Source organism: Phycodurus eques, chromosome 15, assembly GCF_024500275.1.
Source record: "Phycodurus eques isolate BA_2022a chromosome 15, UOR_Pequ_1.1, whole genome shotgun sequence".
NCBI classification, from domain to species: domain Eukaryota; kingdom Metazoa; phylum Chordata; class Actinopteri; order Syngnathiformes; family Syngnathidae; genus Phycodurus; species Phycodurus eques.
Window position 1 is genome coordinate 22,244,273 of NC_084539.1, and position 17,523 is coordinate 22,261,795.

The window sequence follows — 17,523 nt, forward strand, 5'->3', positions numbered from 1 at the left end:
AAGTTGTCACATTTTCAACATGGGACACAAACACACGATTGTTCATGGTTATTATTTCCAGGTTATTTGCAGACCGGCTCACTAAACAGCGAGTCGGCTTTGTAATCACAAACATACGGTTGTTACATGGGATGGCGCATACAAAATGAACCACATGCTGCTTCACCATAACATTATTTGCAGCGTGCTGACTAAACATCAAGTCACCCTGAGATCACAAACATACAAACGGAGGGTGCGAAAATGATCCGATAGCTAACGTTAGCTAGGGATGTTCGAGCTAACGTTTTAAACTTGAACTTAAACCTTAAACCGATGCCGGCCCGATACCTAGTATCGGGACTCACCCAACCTTAACACACAGACCTTAGTTGAAGATCAACATCATCCATCCTATGGCATTTATCATTCTTTTGAAATGTAGTTTCTGGGGGGCTTACCGTCCCCGAGTGGCGAAGGGAAGACGGGCATCTCGTAGCCGGTGGGCGTCTGCGGGGAGCTCTGCGAGCTGGCGTCCTTGGAACTGCAATTGGAGGCCGAGCTCACCGGCGCCGACGACACGAAGTAGATGTCCGACTGCAAAAGACGGGACAATTCTGACCGAAGACAAGGCGACCGCTCCCCGGTATTTGTGCGGATGAAATACGAGCGCGGTGTGATTGCTTGGTAGCCGTGCAGACCGAGCGCCGTACTATCCCCACTGGGCTCGTAAAGTTGGAGTGAAATGAGAGCTGAGACGGCAGCATGTGCTAATGCTGGAGATGGATACAGTGACGTGGAAAAGTACTTCCCAGCTTCCTGATTTCATTTTTTTGATTTTTTTCGCATATTTACCATCCCAAAAATGTACAAGCAAATGAGAAACGGAGTTATTCAAATCTATATCAATCTGAAAAAAAACGTTATAAAGCCATTTCTAAGCCTTTGGGACACCAGCGAACCACAGGCAGCCTAAGTAATTATCCACAATGAGAGAAAACTAGGAACAGTCGTGGACCTCTCCAGGGGTAGCCGAAGAACTGCAAACCTCACTGAGCACTCCACCTTGAGAAAGGCACTTTTTGCCAGCAAACATCTTGAAGACTTTTGGGGAACGATTTTGTGGAGTGATGAGACAAAATTTGCACTTTTTGGAAACCAGCATTTGATTAAAAAGACCATCATGCCTGCAGTCAAACACGGTGGTAGCAGTAGCAGTACGATGGTCTGGGGCTGCTTTTCAACTTCAGCACCTGGACGACTGCCTGTGATTAATGGAATAATGAACTCTACTGTCTACCAGGAAATCCTGCAGGCACTGCACCATCAAAGTAATATCTAGGAGTCCAGCAAAACATTCAGTACTGACCCGCGAAGAGGCAAGCTGCAGTTCCGGGACCACCGCCGTGTACACCAGGTTGCCGTTGACCACCAGTCGGATCTCAATGGAATCTGTGGTGAAAGCCAGGATGTACGGGAAGGCGCAAACTGCATAGAAAAACAAACGCCAGCGTCAAGATAATGATAATAAAGCATATATTGCAATATCTGTATGTTGTCCTACCCCCAACAGCATCTTCACAAAGAAAATGATACACTGCATCATTATAATGAACCCATTACTTCACCCACAAATGATACAGTATAATGTAAGATTAGTATTGTGTCCCAACCTAAGAGGGACAGTATCATGTCGATACAATCAATCTACCAATATTTTTCTCTTCAGTATTGATATCGATCTATATGTCGGTGTATCGATATCTTATCTTTTCAGCGAAAAATAAAACACAAAACGTGACAATATCGACGTTTTTTTTCCGTCTTTTTCCCCTCAGTGACAGTATTATTTTCTTATCCTGGTGTATCGATATCATATTTATGAGAGAAAATGTATACTGTACAGTAAATGGCAGTATCCATACTTTATCTTACCCATAACCATCGTCAATAACACATCTTGAGAAATAAATGACGCAATGTATCACAGTATCGATACCTGACCATTGATGAATTGATACCGTACCTTGAGAGAGACAGTACATCGCAATATCGGTATTTCCTACCAAACATATCAGCAACAGTATTGCTATCAGATGTGCGTGTATTGATGTCATATCTTTAGAGAAAAATTATGCAATATCAAGATTTTGTCTCACCCCAAGTAACGACAGTATCAATATCTCGGCGACATGTTGGCATATTGATTAACATTTCTTTCAGAAAACGATATACTACATGGCAGTGCTGCCCCCTTCTGATCTGGAGTGTGAAATGTTACCTTGAATGTCCGCTGTTCAAATATAATACGCAAGTATAACACTTGCTTGACTTTGTATATTTGTGTTTAGTGTTTGTGTGTGTGTGTGTGTGTGTGTGTGTGTGTAAAAGGTGGAAACACACACACATAAACATGATTACGTGCAGCTAATGAGTGGACATGCGCGGCATACGGTATGGTGTATCCATGGCGACCGCAAGCGCACGTGGCATCGCCGTGGCAACGTACCGACGGCGTTGGGCATCTGGTTCCAGCTGAAGTGGAAGTCGGACGCGTTGGACTGGATCATGGGCGTGGAACCGTTGAACGGACAAACTTTCTTGTAGGAGCAAAGATCTGCCGGAGGAAGGAACTTGGAATGAAAACCGCTGGCTGCCATAAAAACGCTCTCACGGCTTCCCGCATTTACTCGATATCCTTGATGTGCACGCACTAGTATTCTCTTTATCCTCCCTAATAGGACAATTTTGGCATACTAGTAGGACAACTGCATGCTACTAATGAGGTAAAACTCATTAGGCATCTGCGTTGCTAGTACTACTTGTGAAGCACTAGGTGTTAACCCGTCATTTTTCGATTACTAGTAGCACTCATAGTAGTTTGCCCAAGTTGTTCTACATTGTACTAGTAAGGACCAAGCGTGTACTAGTACTGTGCAAGGAACTTCAGCTGGATATTAAAGTATCAAAGGAGGCTACGAGTGAGTGACACATGGCTACTAGTTGGGCCTCATCGTGTTACTAGAGCAGCACAGTACTTTATTGCATACTGTTAGCCCAAAAGTGGCATTAGTAGAGGAAAAAAACATTACTAGCAAGACAATCATTCTACTAGCGCACCCTGTTCATTCTACTAGTGCGCTGAATTGTCTGACGAGTGAGGATGAAGAGCATTCGAGTACTTGGACCTTAAGATGGACACCGAGGATATCGAATAAACGATACTGAATAATTATTTATAAACCTTCATAAGGCAGCTACTAGTGAGTGACACGTTCCTACTAATTGGACCTACTGGTGTTAATAATGCAACACAGTGGTTTACTAGTAAGGTATAATTGCATACTACTAGCTGGGCCTAGTAGTGTTACTAGTGCAGCACAGTAGTTGACAAGTAAGTAATTGAGTACTAGTAGGCCCAAAGTGGCATGGGTAGTGGGGGAAAAAAAATGTTTCTAGTTAGACATTGGCATTCTACTGCTGAATTGTCTTACTAGGGAGGACAAAGAGCATGCTAGTACATGGACCTTAAGATGGATATCAAGGATATGGAGTCAATTCTCAAAGTTCTTTCCGTATCCGTATTTGTGGTGTTGGTGGTAGGAGTCGCGGTAGTCGTATCGGTGTTATGATTGTGATGACGTATAATTGTGACTCCACTCACAATTGTAACACAACAGCAGACCGGCCTCGCCGTCCTCGTACACGTCGATAGCCGTCACGAAATTGACCTGTCGACAAAAAAAAAGCAAATGGAAGCAAAAGATCAACTTAGGGGGGGTCCATTCATATTTTGGATTGGCTATAATAGTAGTTCCCTTGCCATATTGCAGAAGAAGAGGTAGTGAACTGCTAGTTTCTGGTAGCCTGTCTATGGCGTTTTGCATTATACGTAAGCATGAGGCTAGTGGACTTTGGTTGGACATAATGATACGGGTTGGTTGAACATTTGTGGTTGAATATACAATGTTTAATTCTATTTTCTTGTATGTGTTGCTGCTCCGTGTTGGTTAGACAAGGTTTCGCATTACTGTAACCTCTACGCTAATATATGTTCGTCTATTATTGTGTTTTGCATTATATGTTAGCATTAGCACGAGTGGACTTTCATTATTATGTTATACAAATAAACAGCTCGACGTCCCTCTTATTTGTGCTTTTGTGTAATTTGCGCTTTTATTTGCGCAATCGTGTGCTTTACTAGCTTTCAGTGTGTTTAAGTCAGTTTCAATATGTTTAAAGCGTGTACGATGGGTTCAGTGATATATATTTTGTCAACTTTCTATAAGGTCTGTCTCCGTGTCAGATTTGGCGTATTGAGGGCGCGCCTCTCACCCTGTTGGCGTCGACGTGGTGCAGCCGGTAGGCGTCGCCCGTGCTCTCGTTGATCAGGTCAAACTGATGCTTGTAGCCCACGCAGATCATGTTGTCGTTCTCGCCCGTCGGCCCGTCCACCAGCGCCATCACGGCGGGCGGGTCGCACAGGCAGATCTCCTGGCGGCCGGACCGCACACGCGCACGCACACGGGCGTTAACTGAGCGGGAAACCTAAGGTGCGCCCCGTAATCTAACGCAAGTAAGTGAATGGATTCAACTTGATAAAGCCACAACCTACAAAGTGCAGCTCTCATTCACCCGTTCGATCAAATCGATTCCAATTTGTGTCTGAGCGCCACGCACCCGTATGTACTGGAACTCCTCCACCGGCGAGTCGGCCCCCCCGGCGGCGCTGAAGCCTTCGAAGCGTTTTCGCGTGATGAGGAGGAGCTTGTTCCGTATGGCCGCCACGATCCTCAGCTCCGAGCCGTGGTGCGTGTTGATGGAGTACAAATGGCAACCTGGTGGGGGGCGGAAGGACATCTGATTGGATGGACGTGCAGGGCTTTCAAACTCGTTGTGACTACGAAAATGTCGGGGAAAGCCTACTGGAACGGCTGAACTTGTGCTGACCTCTGAAGTCAACTGACCAGATGACATGACCGCTTTGTGAGGACATCGCAGCAAGTCGCCGCCTCGCCGTTTCAACTTGTCAAAAGTGAGGACTTTGAAATATATATCCGTTTTTTTAAAATTGTGTTAAGTAAAGGCCAAGTAAAACCAGAATTATGAACAATAAATGACGCCGTATTTTACGCGCAATTATTGTCACCTTAGTTGGGCAAATTGTTCGGGAGCAGAAAGTGCTTGCACGCAAAACAAAAAAACTTAAAACTTACGATAACGCTTTTCTAGTGATGGGGAGAGAGAAAAAAAAAAAAAAGCACGTTAACTGATCAATCCAAAAAAAGTTGTGAGACTGAATCAGGGAGTGACGACTTTGACGATGAAGTGGCCTAAATGCCACAAAGGCGGACTGAAATGCAAACACCGCCTCCAGGCGGACAAAGAGAGAAGGGACACGCCGCGGTCTGTGACGTCAGAATCAGAATCAGAATCAGAATCAGAATCAGACACAGGACCTGCTTTTTGTCATTTGTGTGACAGATTGCCTGCATCTGAATGTAAATAGTTGTATATCATTTTGTCGTTTGGGTCAATTTTGACACAAGATTTTGATTACATTTGAATTCTATGTTATAAAAATGCTTAGTTCGACATGTTTTTGGTTTTCGCAATTAACCACTTCACTGTGTCCAACTTTTGGGTCCAAAAGTGTTACTATCACGTGTCCAAATTAAAGAACTTAATAAATACATACGTAAATACATAAATAAATAACTGTAGCAGTTGTGTCAAATTCATTTTTGTCGCGGGCCAAATCAGTTATGGTTCCACTCGGAGGGCTGTTATGGCTGCAAACTCATACGATTGCCTCATATTATTACATATACACAAATTAATGGATAATTACTTTTGAAATCAGAAGCCAGTAAAAACTGTTCGTTCAACTACGGTAGGAATCCGTTTTATTTTAAAAAGGGGGGTTGGTAACGAAAAATGCTCGCAATATCTCAATATGTGAAGCCAATTTGTAATTTTGGTATTTGAGCAAGAAACACAAAGTCGACGCACACTCTCGCGGGCCACATAAAATGACGTGGCGGGCCGGATCCGGCCCCCGTGCCACCAGTTTGACGGCCGTGCTGTCGCGTCACGCGTGAGGTTGTGCTGGCGAACAAGGCAAGGTAAAGAATTCTTTATTTTTTATTTTTTTTTTTAAAGGTGAAATATAATTGTCAACGCCAAAGTAGTCAAAAACGGCCAATTTGACCCTTGACTCCAGAGGGTTCAAATGAGTTTGAACACATCCCGCATCCTCAGTGATAAGAGGGTGTGCAGACTTGCGCGCATGATGTCAGTTTACCCCATCCACAAGGTTTCCGATATTTGCCCGGTCTCAATAAAGGTTGCTGGTCGCGCAGGCGTGCGAAGATCGTCCGTCGTGGCCCACCTTTGGTTTTCTCCAGTTTATTCTCCCGGCAGTCGCACTTGCTCCGGGCCGGCTGCCTCTCCTCCAGGCCTCTCCTGAGCGAGCTCAGGCGGAACACGTACAGCCGAGCGTCCTTCCCTGGCAAAGAGAGAAATAAAGCGCGCGCAGTTCAGGTGCGCTCCCTCAAGATATTTCTTTGGCATTTGGTATGATTGCCCGGCATAAGCCGCTATAAAATGTCGGGATAAACGTGCGGCTGCGGTGGCGTCGTGTCGTCAAAAGCGAGTTAGTCGCATTTGTCGGCATGATGGTGAGCGGGAAAATTGATGACACGCTTTTCCTGTGCACCCGTGGAAATTGTCCTTTCCCTCTTGGCATGCGTGTACCTTGTACACGTGTTGTGCAGACACATATCCTTTCGCTCCTCCGGATAAACAGACACAAATGACATCGGATCGATATGCTCGGTGGAGCAAAGGAGGTCGGGCGCGTGCGCGTCGATACGGTGAGGGAGATTAAAAGGCAAAACAGCAACGCCAGATACTGGTACCTTGGTATCCAACTATACACAAGGATGTGTGTGTACTAACTATTACAAAAAAACAAATGGGAAAAGTGGAAATGCACATAAAATAGTTGATTTTCATCAAACAGAGACAATGTTGATCTTTGAAATTGCCTCATCTGCAGCAGCGGTATCGATTAGGGGTCGAGCCGATTAGCCGACGATTCGAGTCCACAACTCGGCATCGACCTTTGAAGCTTGAAGTCACTCATCACGTTGTTTTGGCATCTCGTCTTCCACTCAACCAATTTACAGAGGACTGTACTCTGATGAAAAAATATCAATGACGCCATCGATTAATCGACTCCGACTGGACTTTCAGCACATTCGCGTCGACTACAAAAAATCTGTACAAAAATCTCTAGTTGCTCAACAGCCGGTAACGATATTGGTATTGATACTGTACGTTTAGAGAAACTGATACGATACATTTTCATATCGATATTTTGTTCAACTCCGATATCTCAAGTTGGTATGTACAACATTTTTTTGGGCAAACGATACAATACATGCCGATATGGATTTTCTGTTCCATCCCTAACAGCAACAGTATGGACATAAGATGTCGGTAGTGATACCGTATCTTAAGACAAAATTATACCATACCAGCCAATTGTGACATACATATCCATAGTCTGGCAGCAACGATACCTGATGCTTGGGTATTGATACTGTTGCGATATCAATATTTTATCCCATCGATACTGTATCTCGGGAGACCCTGACAATATATTTGGCAACATTGATATTTTATCCAAAAGCAAGGCTTGATGTTGTACCATAAATTATGTAAGTGATATTTAATTAGACACCCAACAGTGACAGCCTCGATATCTGATGTTGCTGTATCAATACTGGAACTGATACGATGCGTATTGATATTGATATTTTTGTCTCACCCCTAATAGATGTATTGATATTGTAACAGAGAAAATGACACAAAACACTGTGATATTTATATTTTATTCGACAACAACAGCGAAAGTATCCATATCCGATGTCGGTGTATCGATGCGTATCTTTGGAGAAACTGATACGATACAAGGGCATGTTGATGTTTCGCCTGGCCCCAAACAGCAGCGGTACTGATATCTGATTTTTGGGTATTATGTCAGAAAGGCCTTTACCTTTATCTGCCCTGGTGACGAGCAGGTCCTGAGGCTCGAGAATGCGCATCTGCTTGACCGGCAGCGTCTTGTCGAACACCTGCACCGGCGGCGGCGAGACAGCCTGAGCCTCTGCGGCACACAACGGCCGGGAGTAATCCGAGAGAAAAAAGGTCAAAGTTGACGGAAAAAATAACGCGGCGGATCGATCGGCGCGGCGCTCACCGGTGCTGGATGAAGGCGGATCAGGGCCTGGAAAAAAAGAGGGATGTGTTAGGCCGCATTTGAGTGGCTCGCTGACACTTAGTGGATGATTTCTTATTTCCGTTTTCTACTGTCAATTGGGAGAAAAGAAAAAAAAAAAAAAAAAAAAAAAACACAAGACACATTAGTTTGTTGGGCCGATTTGTTTTTAAATCAAGCATAAAAAAACTAAAAACACAACATGATCGTTGTAGTTTAGGGTCAGATCGAAAACACGAAATTGAAGAACAGGCCTCGGGACTCCACTTGGTTTGCTGCCATCTTGTGGCATCTTGATGCCAAGGAAGTATGTTGACGTGAGTTGAGGAGCTTTCATTTAGTCAAGGTTAGTGCTTTGCAGCCATCTTATGGCATCCATATAACGAAAACAAACCAAAAAAATCCCACATTGAAAACAAATAACGATCGTAATCATCGATCATTTTGATTGCCACTCGAAAACAGAAAGGACAAAAGAGCCACGGATTGATTGAGCACGCCTGGCGGGCGGGGTGACCCCGGCAGGACGTCAATTGATCGAATTCATCCCGGCTCACCGTCCAGCAGCAGGACCCCCGCCGCGTCGGTGGCCACCAGCAGCGACCGGGCCCACGAGTCGGCGCACACCATCTCGTGAGGGAACGTGCTGCAGAACGAATGCGACTCCCACGGCTGCCGCAAACACACGCGCACACGTGTCAGTCCAAAGGCAGCGTTGTTATTTGTATCGCTGAGTCGGAAGCGCTCACCTCTTTCCTGCACAAGCCGGTGGTGACCAGGCTGGTGGGGGCGTCGCCTCTCACGATGGTCTTCAGCTTCAGAGCCTAAATGCCACAAAGAATGTGTTCACCTTCTTCAATACACTCAACTTACACTATAAGGGTTTGTTTTCATTACGTTCCTAACCTTCCCCGACCCCCGACCCGTAACACTACCCTCCCTTCTGCTGGGTTTTGATCGAACGTCGCGTTACCTGCCCTATCCTGACAAATTCGGCCTGGCGCGCCTCCTCCTTCTTGCGCGCCGACTTGGGCGACTCGGGCAGCACGTCGCTGAAGGAGCGACGGTTCAACATGTTCTGCGGGGAAAAAGGGACCTAAAATGTGGACGAAAACACACGTACACGATGCGAGTGGAAGAGAGGGGGAAAAGAAAGCAGAAGACAAAGTCTGAGAGAGGCCGACCCAGGCTGGCCAAAAAGGAAGCATTGGTTACTGTACTGAAATCCAGTTTGCAGGCTTCTGTACTTTACTTGAGCATTCATTTTTCTGGTGGCTTTTTTACTTTACCCCCCCCCCCCCCCCCCCCCCCCCCCCCGCCCCCTACAACTGGAAAAAATATCGATACTTTCTACTCTTTATTTTGTCAAAATTGGCTTGTTACCTTTTTCAAACTTCACGGATGACAACGCGACACCGACGAGAAAAGTATATTTGTTAGCATTCTTTGTTAGTCAGTTCAACGTTTGGCAGCACGTCGTTTTGATAGCCTGTCCAGTGATTTCTTCGCAATATAAGTCAATATATAAAAAGAGTCAAAGTCATTTAAGTGCAGATTTATTTTGGGCAAGTTAAGAAAACTTGGTACAGTGGACCCGCGCTATTTGCGGACGATGGGCACCCAGACTTGACCGCAAATAGCAAAAATCCAATAGTGGGGTCAGCCAAAAAAGTAAAAGAACAAAAACAAAAATAATTCTCACGTAAGAAAATGCAAATAAGCGAAGGTTTCCGCAAATCAAAGTGGGATCGGGTAAAAAACAACAACAGGAGCAGGGGTTACCGTGAAAAAAAGGGTGACACTGTATCGTCCAAGAAAAATTCACAAATGCCGAGCTGCGGCTACGCCGGGGTCAACTTTTCTACATTTCAGGGTCTGTGCTTGTGTTACGAGAGCTCCCTCTATTGGTATGTGAAAGAATCACTAAATTCAATTTAGAAATTGTTGTTGAAGTTATAGTAGCATTTTTTTTTTTCCTTTTTAAATCAATGACAGTACATTTGTTAAGAACACTACATTTGCAATTCATCTTTCAGAACTGTTTGTTTTATTTAAAGTCAATTTGTTTATGTAACTTAAACATGCAATATATTTGAATTTGGTCATTATTTAAGTCCAGTTTTGATTTCATTTTCTTATATTTAAGCGCAACAACGCTAAAATTGTGCGGAGCGACGTAAAGGAGTCGATGAGTCAGTACTTCTATTTGTATAATCTTTTTCCCGCACAAGTATTTGTACTTCGACTGGAGTACATCTAGAGTGCGAGTACATTTGCCACCTCTGCTTGACAGTGACAGCGAGAGTCAGCTGGGAAGGAAAAAACACAAGCGGCGAAGAGAAAGAAAAAGGCAGCACTGCAGAGGAATCAGTCAGCGCGTGCGTGCGTGCGTGTGCGCGCGTGCGTGCGTGCGTGCGCGCGCGCGCCATGGCGCAGTACGCAGTGGGCCGCAGTGGAGAACACAGTCAGCAGCTTCTCAAGTCGCAGTGGTGACAAGGAGGAGGAGGAGGAGGAGGACGTGGACGGGGACGGGCACCCCCAAAAAATGGTGCTTTTATCCATCCAAGACTTGCCGGCGGTACCTTGTGCAGGTCGGGCATGAGGTCCTGGTAGAGCGAGCGGATCAACATGTCCAAGGTCCGCTGACGCTTCTGGGCAAACGTCGGCGTCTCCAGTGTGGCTTTCTCTCCATTGATTACTGGACGGAGACAACACATTTATCGATGATGGTCCTCAATCCTCCAATGTCGTGTGTTCTTCCTTGGCGCTACTTAACGATCATTCGCCCAAAGGTTTCAAGTCCGGATTTAAGAGTTGCGTGGCGTCGTCGAGACCCAGCAGAGACAATAAACGGGACGACTGTTGTACGTACGTGTGTTGATGCTCGGTTTGTGTTAAAGTAGCTCAAAGTAGCAGCTTTGGAACGACCGTTGCAGCTATGCTCATTTCCATTAGCCCGTCTATGACATTTCACGCGGTATGTCAGCATTAAGCTAGCAGACTTTTTGTTTTTTGACGAAATGGCGTGTTTTGTTTGAATATTTTGGTGTTTAAATATACGAAGACGGGACTGTTTGGCTGCTTTATAAAAAAAAAAAAAAAAAAAAAAAAAAAAAAAGATGCCTGAGGTTCGTTGAAGACTAAATTGGCTTCGAACTTTAAACTTTGCTTTCAAAAACACGTTCCACGGTTGAAGACTAAGTTTGTTGTAAAAAATATATAAATGCGTTTGTTAGGTTTTGAGTGACACTAAACTGTTTGACGTTTAAAAAAAAAAATACAAAAAAATAAACAAAATGTTAGGGTCATTGACGGCTACATTTACAACAACGACAAAAACACTCATGTATGAACAAAAGTATGTAAATCAGTCTTACATTTGACTAATAAAAAGTCCCTGAATTCTTGGTGATCAGTAAAGACGGGAGGCGACGGCAGAGGCGGCCCAAACAGCGGGACGCTCTCCTCGGAGAAAATCTTCAGCCTGCGATGAGAGAACGTGAATTGATCCAATAAAAATCCTTTTGGGGGAAAAAAAAAAAAAAAAAAAAGCGTCTCCCGATCCGTACGTTCATGGAGCCGCTCACCTGTAACTGTCGGTCTGGCTGTTATATCGAACTAACGCGAAAATATCTGCGGGCCGCAAGTGAAGGAAGCGCGGCTCGGAGAAGCTGACGCGGCCGGCGGTCGACTCGCGGTTTCCCGGGAAGGATACGGGTGAAGTGCGAGCGGATCATGGACGGCTTGAAGGACGACGACGCCTCGTCGCCCTCCTGGAACACGATGGTGACGATGTCGTTTCCGATGTGACGCTTTCGCTCCACCTGCGGGGGGCGACAAAAGCGGCCCGAAGACGTTTGACGCCCGTCGCCGTACCATTTATTCGATATGCTTCATGTCCAGCTTCATGTACTAGTATGCTCGTTGTCCTCACTACTAAAACAATTCATTGCACTAGTAAAAGGAATATGACGCACTAGTAGAAGGACTGTGTTTTATTTCCACCGCTACCTTCCATTACTGTATGACATTTCTGCACACTAGTGGGACAACTACACGATACTAGTGAGGCAAAACTATGCTAGTTTACATTTGCATGCTACTAGTAATACTAGTGAAGAGCTAGATGTTTACTAGTAGAATTTTATAATGTCACTAATAGTTTTAGAAGCACACAGTTATCAACTGGTGCAGTTTTGTGCACAAGTTTATACTATGTCTTCACTAGTAAGACAATGTAACGCACTGGTGGAACGAGATGGGCGCACTAGTAGAACGATTGTGTTTTACTCGGATTACTTTCTTTTTCTTGACTGCCTGCCACTACTGTATGACATTTATGCACACTAGTAGGACAACTTTCACATAGTGGAGGCTCTAGACCGATTTCAGTAGGGGTTGGGGTGGGGGGGTCAACACATTGTTAGGATCTAGAACCACCACTGCTTTGACATTCTGCTACAATAGTTTATTAGTAAGCTTAAATTGTGTACTAGTAGGCCAAAAGTGGTACTAGTAGATGAAGAATATGTTTCTAGTAAGACACAGTCGTACTAGCGCGCTGGATTGTCTTACAAGTGAGGACAAAGAGCGTAGCGCGCTTGTACCTGGACCTTAAGATCGATAACATCGAACGAATGCTCAAACGGCTTTCCGTACTTCCACTAGTGGAAGACAGCGGTGGAAAATCCGTCACTAGTAAGAGACAAGAGTCATCCTACTAGTGCGGCGAATTGTCTTTCTCGTGAAGACAAAGAGCGCACCAGTGTGGGGACCTTAAGCCGGATGTCGACGACGATAGGGACTCAAAGACTTTTGACGCACACCTGTTGTTTGTTCTCTTTGGAGTAGGGCAACATGGTGGACACGTGGAACATCAGCTCGTGGCCCTGATACACCGTGTAGATGGACTCGATCCCCGTAGTGTCGTCTGGAAGAAGCGGCAAACCGCGACAACGTTAGTAACTTACCGACCAGCTCCACGCGGGGCTAACTTTGACTTAGCGGCTAATTGGTTGACGCTCAGCTCAGCTGACCGAACGCAGACTAGCCAATGACAGTGCGGCGCAGCTACGGGGAAAAGCAATTGGCTTACAGGTCGCCTTTTCATATAATTTGATCAGAAACGGTAAAGACATACCCCACTGAATTTCATTTTGAAAATCCATTTATTTTACCGATGGGAGGAATTGAATGATTAGCAGTTGTTATCATTCAAAGGGTCATCGTTGATTCTCGGGAGAGAGAAAAAAAATGTCTAAAGTGATATTTTTCACATTTTTAATGCCAAAACGTCTTGACCGTGATGTGTCCCGAATGACAGTTCATAATTTGTAACACGTTTTCTGAAGATGCTAATTGCATTTTGGGATGTATTTTTCTCTGACCTAAATGCCACCAGAGGGATCTGTCATCTGAAGCGCCAGGACGTGGCAGCCATTTTGCATTCAGCAGCCAGAAAACTAGATGGTGTTATTTCTGAGAGCTGTACACAATTTGGAGTGTCTTCACCGTTACTGCGAATGTCTAAAGACAAGAGCGTCGTTTGGTTCAATGGGTAGTTTGGCTCACTTATGCACTAGTATCCGCAGAGTTTGAAGGGCAACGCATTGAAATTACGCAACTCGCACGGTTGCTATGAAGCTGTTTATGTCCTTTATGTTACGCGAGAAGCCTATTTCAGTGGGCCGCCACGATTTTCTGTTGTACGGAACAAAATTGTGTTTCCTCAATAAAAGCTATCGTTGTTTCCGATTTTGCCCGTACAAGTTTGAGAAATCTTTTGCATCGGACTGCCATGAAATTGCTCTATTCAACTCTTGATTGTCCTGACTATTATGGCCTAATATCTTTAAATCATCAATACATTTTTGAAAACAGGACTTCAAGCATCGCAAACATGTGCCCATTTAAAACCAACGAGGCATAAAAAGAAAAGAAAAGATCTATTATGTATGAAAAAGGCCCGTGAAGTTGCAAACAGGAGCACGCAGCTAGCCTCGTTAGCTTAGCTGGCTAAGATGGCCGCAGAGCGGAAGCTAAAGCCGTCGCGCTCGGGACGTCTCACTCTTGGTGTCCAGGCCTCCGCGGTAACCGGCCCATCCCTGCAACGTGACGGCGTCGCCCAGCAGCTTGAGAAACTTGTCGAAGCTCTCGCTGCCCGTTTCTACGTGAAACAAATACAACACAGACAGACAAATGGCGTGTCGACAATGCTGCGGGGAGGGGAGAACACTTTTTTTCTTCTTTTTACCGTTGCTAAACATCTCGTCGTCTGTGAGCTGTCCGTCCTTGGCAAACAGGACCCCGAATTTAAAGTTGACGGAGCCCTGCGGAAACACGACCAGGTTCAACTCACGGAGGGTACGTACGCCATCGCTCGCTAGCCGCTGCCGTAGCGTGAGTCTGAATGTTCGAATGTGTAGTGAGTACGTACGGTGCCCTCAATGTACCCCACAATGCATTTTGAAAGGTAAAAACAAAGATACAAATCATCTTGTACCTCCTGTTCCTCCAACACGAGCAAATCCTGAAGTGGAGAGGACACAAACGTTAGCAGTGACTGATGCTACGCTACATTACATGACATTCTGTTGCATTACATTATACTACGTGACTTAACGTTACGCTAAATGACGTAACGTTATATTATGTGAAATTGTGCTACGTGGAGTTACATTATATTATATTACGTGACTTTACGTTACATCATGTGACAGCATGTGAAATTGTGTTACGTGACGTTGGATTGCGTTTTTTTTTACGTTACGTGACATGACATTAAGTTAAGTTACATTATGTTACACTACCGGGTGAGTGAAAAGTAACTCCTTATTTTGAAGTACTTGTCATTTATTTCTTTTCAATCCCCCTGTGCATTCTAGTACGGAACGTTACCAGTAAGTGATATTACGTTACGTTATGTTACGGTACGTTGGATTACACCACATTCCGTTGCCTTCTATTGTGTTCCCGTTATGTTTTCTTACGGTACAGTACATTATATTACTTAACATTGCATTCCGCTACATAATGTGACATTAAGGTTACACTATACAAAATTGTGTTATGCTCCAGTATGTCCCACTACATTATATTGAGGATATTACTGAATATTCCGTCACATCACGTGACATTACGTCGCGAGGAAACGTCGGCGTCCCGCTCACCTTCTGAATGTCAGGGTTGAGGATCTCCCGCGGGCCTTTCTCAAACCTGTCCATGTTCATCGCGCTGGCACAACGCACACGGGGAGATAACGACATGGAAGAAACAAAAAAACAGGAGACAAGCACCGTGAGGACCGAGCCGAGGCAAATGCTAAGTGACGCGGCCTTTAACATTTAGAACATACGCAGTCTTCAGTGGCCGTCTTAAAAAAAAAAAAAAAAACAGCTAAAGAAAATATTTATATATTACGTTTTTTTAGGCACTTTTTTTTTTTTTTTAGGCACTATTATTTATGCATTCATTTTTTTGGTTTTGCTTGCCTCTAAGGCATAGGTGTCAAACTCAAGGCCCGGGGGCCAGATGCGGCCCGCCACATCATTTTATGTGGCCCGCGAAAGCAAATCGTGCTCGTCAACTTCTGTGATTTTTGCTCAAAACTGTACCTCAATTCCAAATTGTCATAATAATAAACAATAATGTTGAGATAATGCATTTTTCTGTTACCATATCCTTGTTCTACAGTAACTTAAAAAATACTCGAACAAACTAATATCCTTGTCTTCTGATTTCAAAACTAGTTATGCCTCAATTTGTCGTGTAATGGTCGTAATGTTTTGGTGATGATTAAACATTTATATGGTTTCACTGTTCTGAGGGAAATCATAACTACAATGCGGCCCGAGACAAAAAAGAGTTTAACACCTTCCTGAGAGCGCAGCGTGAATGAGCGTCCCCTCACCTGAGGATGGACTTGACCGACAGGGTTTTGGTGGGGCTGTAGGGGAGGCTGATCTTCAAAGTGCCCTGTGCAGACAACAACAACCACACCAAGCTCGACACGTGAACGCGTTCAAAAGAGCTTTCCAGTGGTGCCAAACAAAATGGGACAAATGTTGCCGTCACGGCGTGGCGCTATTATTCGTATACACGCGTGACGATGACTCAAGAGCCACGTTGTCTCCCGCCCTCCCCTCCCCTTTAACTCCCTGTCCAACAAACAAACACCATGCGGCTCGTGGTTAGCATAAAGCTAGCGGACATTCTTCAGTGAACATTTTGCAGTTTCAAAATGGAAGTTTTTCTCATCAAAGGAAACTCAGAAAGTAGCAGTCAGCGTCTTTCCGTAGTCCAGCACGGCCTAGTTTGGTTGCGTCCGAACTAGAACAAAAGAGTCGGTACCGTTTTTCTCCAGAGGATGGCTCGATACTGCGGAACCCGCTGGTTGTTCTGGTCGGACAGGACCACCGACAGGTAGAAGGGGTTCTTCTCGGCGTCCGTGCCCACGTAGTTCTGGTGCACTGAAAGGAAACCCCGGTCCAAGCTTTTACGCCGAACAAGCTTTTTCCATGTAGGTGAAAGGCTTAATTCTCTTGAATATTGTTCCCGAAGCGGCCTAAATCTGTGTTGGTGAGCACTTCAGCAATTTTCATTGTGATTTTTTTTAAAAAAGGTTTCATGGCATATGTTTATGAACCACGAGTTTGAAATAACAATGGAGCTGAATGTATTTGTTTGCATTCGCATCCATTTGTCATTCCGATGTCGGCCCGTGTGACATTTTGTCCAACTGACCTTTCCCGAGGAAGTATTTAAAGAACCATCTGGTGTGGTACTCTGGATTCTCCAAGTGGACGTCGGTTCTTCTCCAGGTTCCAGGAGCGTAGTCCAAATTCTGCTCATCACACAAATAATGCCCCGCCCCCAAAACAAAAGTGTGCGGTTACACTATGCTCAACGGCATGGCCAAATGTCCTTCTGGGGCACACGTTTATTAGAGGGGAGGTGTCTAACGGGGGCGAGGGTGTGGAAGCTGACTATGGAGTCAGGGAGGCCAAACACAAAGGAATCGAGTTGCGTTTATTGCTCGAAAAAGCAGCTTCCACATTTTCTGTACCTCATCTGCGGAGCCGTTCTCCACCCGGAAGCGTCCTGCCCTCTGGATGGCTCCGTCCGCATCGCTGGAGATCAGCTGCTCGCGGGATCCCGCATCAAGTTAGAGACAAACACACACACGCACACACACACACACACACACAGACACACACTTCCTCACAAAAAGATCCATTTGGGGGGAATCAGGGACACAAATC

At 45.0% G+C, this 17,523-nt stretch overlaps 1 protein-coding gene across 14 annotated transcripts in view; it reads right to left on the bottom strand.

Moving 5' to 3' along the window:
* garnl3 (GTPase activating Rap/RanGAP domain like 3) overlaps positions 1–17,523 on the bottom strand; it is a 39,744-nt gene that overhangs the window by 9,099 nt on the left and 13,122 nt on the right. For 5 of the 14 annotated variants that reach the window (XR_009769919.1, XM_061698574.1, XM_061698577.1 and 2 more), the window contains exons 3-26: positions 17,328–17,402; positions 17,006–17,105; positions 16,613–16,731; positions 16,173–16,237; positions 15,433–15,496; positions 14,766–14,792; positions 14,331–14,592; positions 13,090–13,193; positions 11,979–12,087; positions 11,851–11,896; positions 11,641–11,747; positions 10,846–10,961; positions 9,237–9,359; positions 9,013–9,087; positions 8,821–8,935; positions 8,246–8,272; positions 8,042–8,152; positions 6,371–6,487; positions 4,660–4,817; positions 4,315–4,473; positions 3,644–3,710; positions 2,489–2,596; positions 1,349–1,467; positions 441–576 (exon numbers count right to left, since the gene is read on the bottom strand). Coding sequence is in view for 13 of the 14 variants with exons in the window: in XM_061698574.1 (XP_061554558.1) it covers positions 441–576; positions 1,349–1,467; positions 2,489–2,596; positions 3,644–3,710; positions 4,315–4,473; positions 4,660–4,817; positions 6,371–6,487; positions 8,042–8,152; positions 8,246–8,272; positions 8,821–8,935; positions 9,013–9,087; positions 9,237–9,359; positions 10,846–10,961; positions 11,641–11,747; positions 11,851–11,896; positions 11,979–12,087; positions 13,090–13,193; positions 14,331–14,592; positions 14,766–14,792; positions 15,433–15,496; positions 16,173–16,237; positions 16,613–16,731; positions 17,006–17,105; positions 17,328–17,402 (2,509 nt within the window). In the remaining variant the exon portion in view is untranslated. The remainder of the gene's footprint in view (positions 1–440; positions 577–1,348; positions 1,468–2,488; positions 2,597–3,643; positions 3,711–4,314; positions 4,474–4,659; positions 4,818–6,370; positions 6,488–8,041; positions 8,153–8,245; positions 8,273–8,820; positions 8,936–9,012; positions 9,088–9,236; positions 9,360–10,845; positions 10,962–11,640; positions 11,748–11,850; positions 11,897–11,978; positions 12,088–13,089; positions 13,194–14,330; positions 14,593–14,765; positions 14,793–15,432; positions 15,497–16,172; positions 16,238–16,612; positions 16,732–17,005; positions 17,106–17,327; positions 17,403–17,523) is intronic. The other 9 variants (XM_061698585.1, XM_061698582.1, XM_061698581.1 and 6 more) reach the window with 4 other exon arrangements.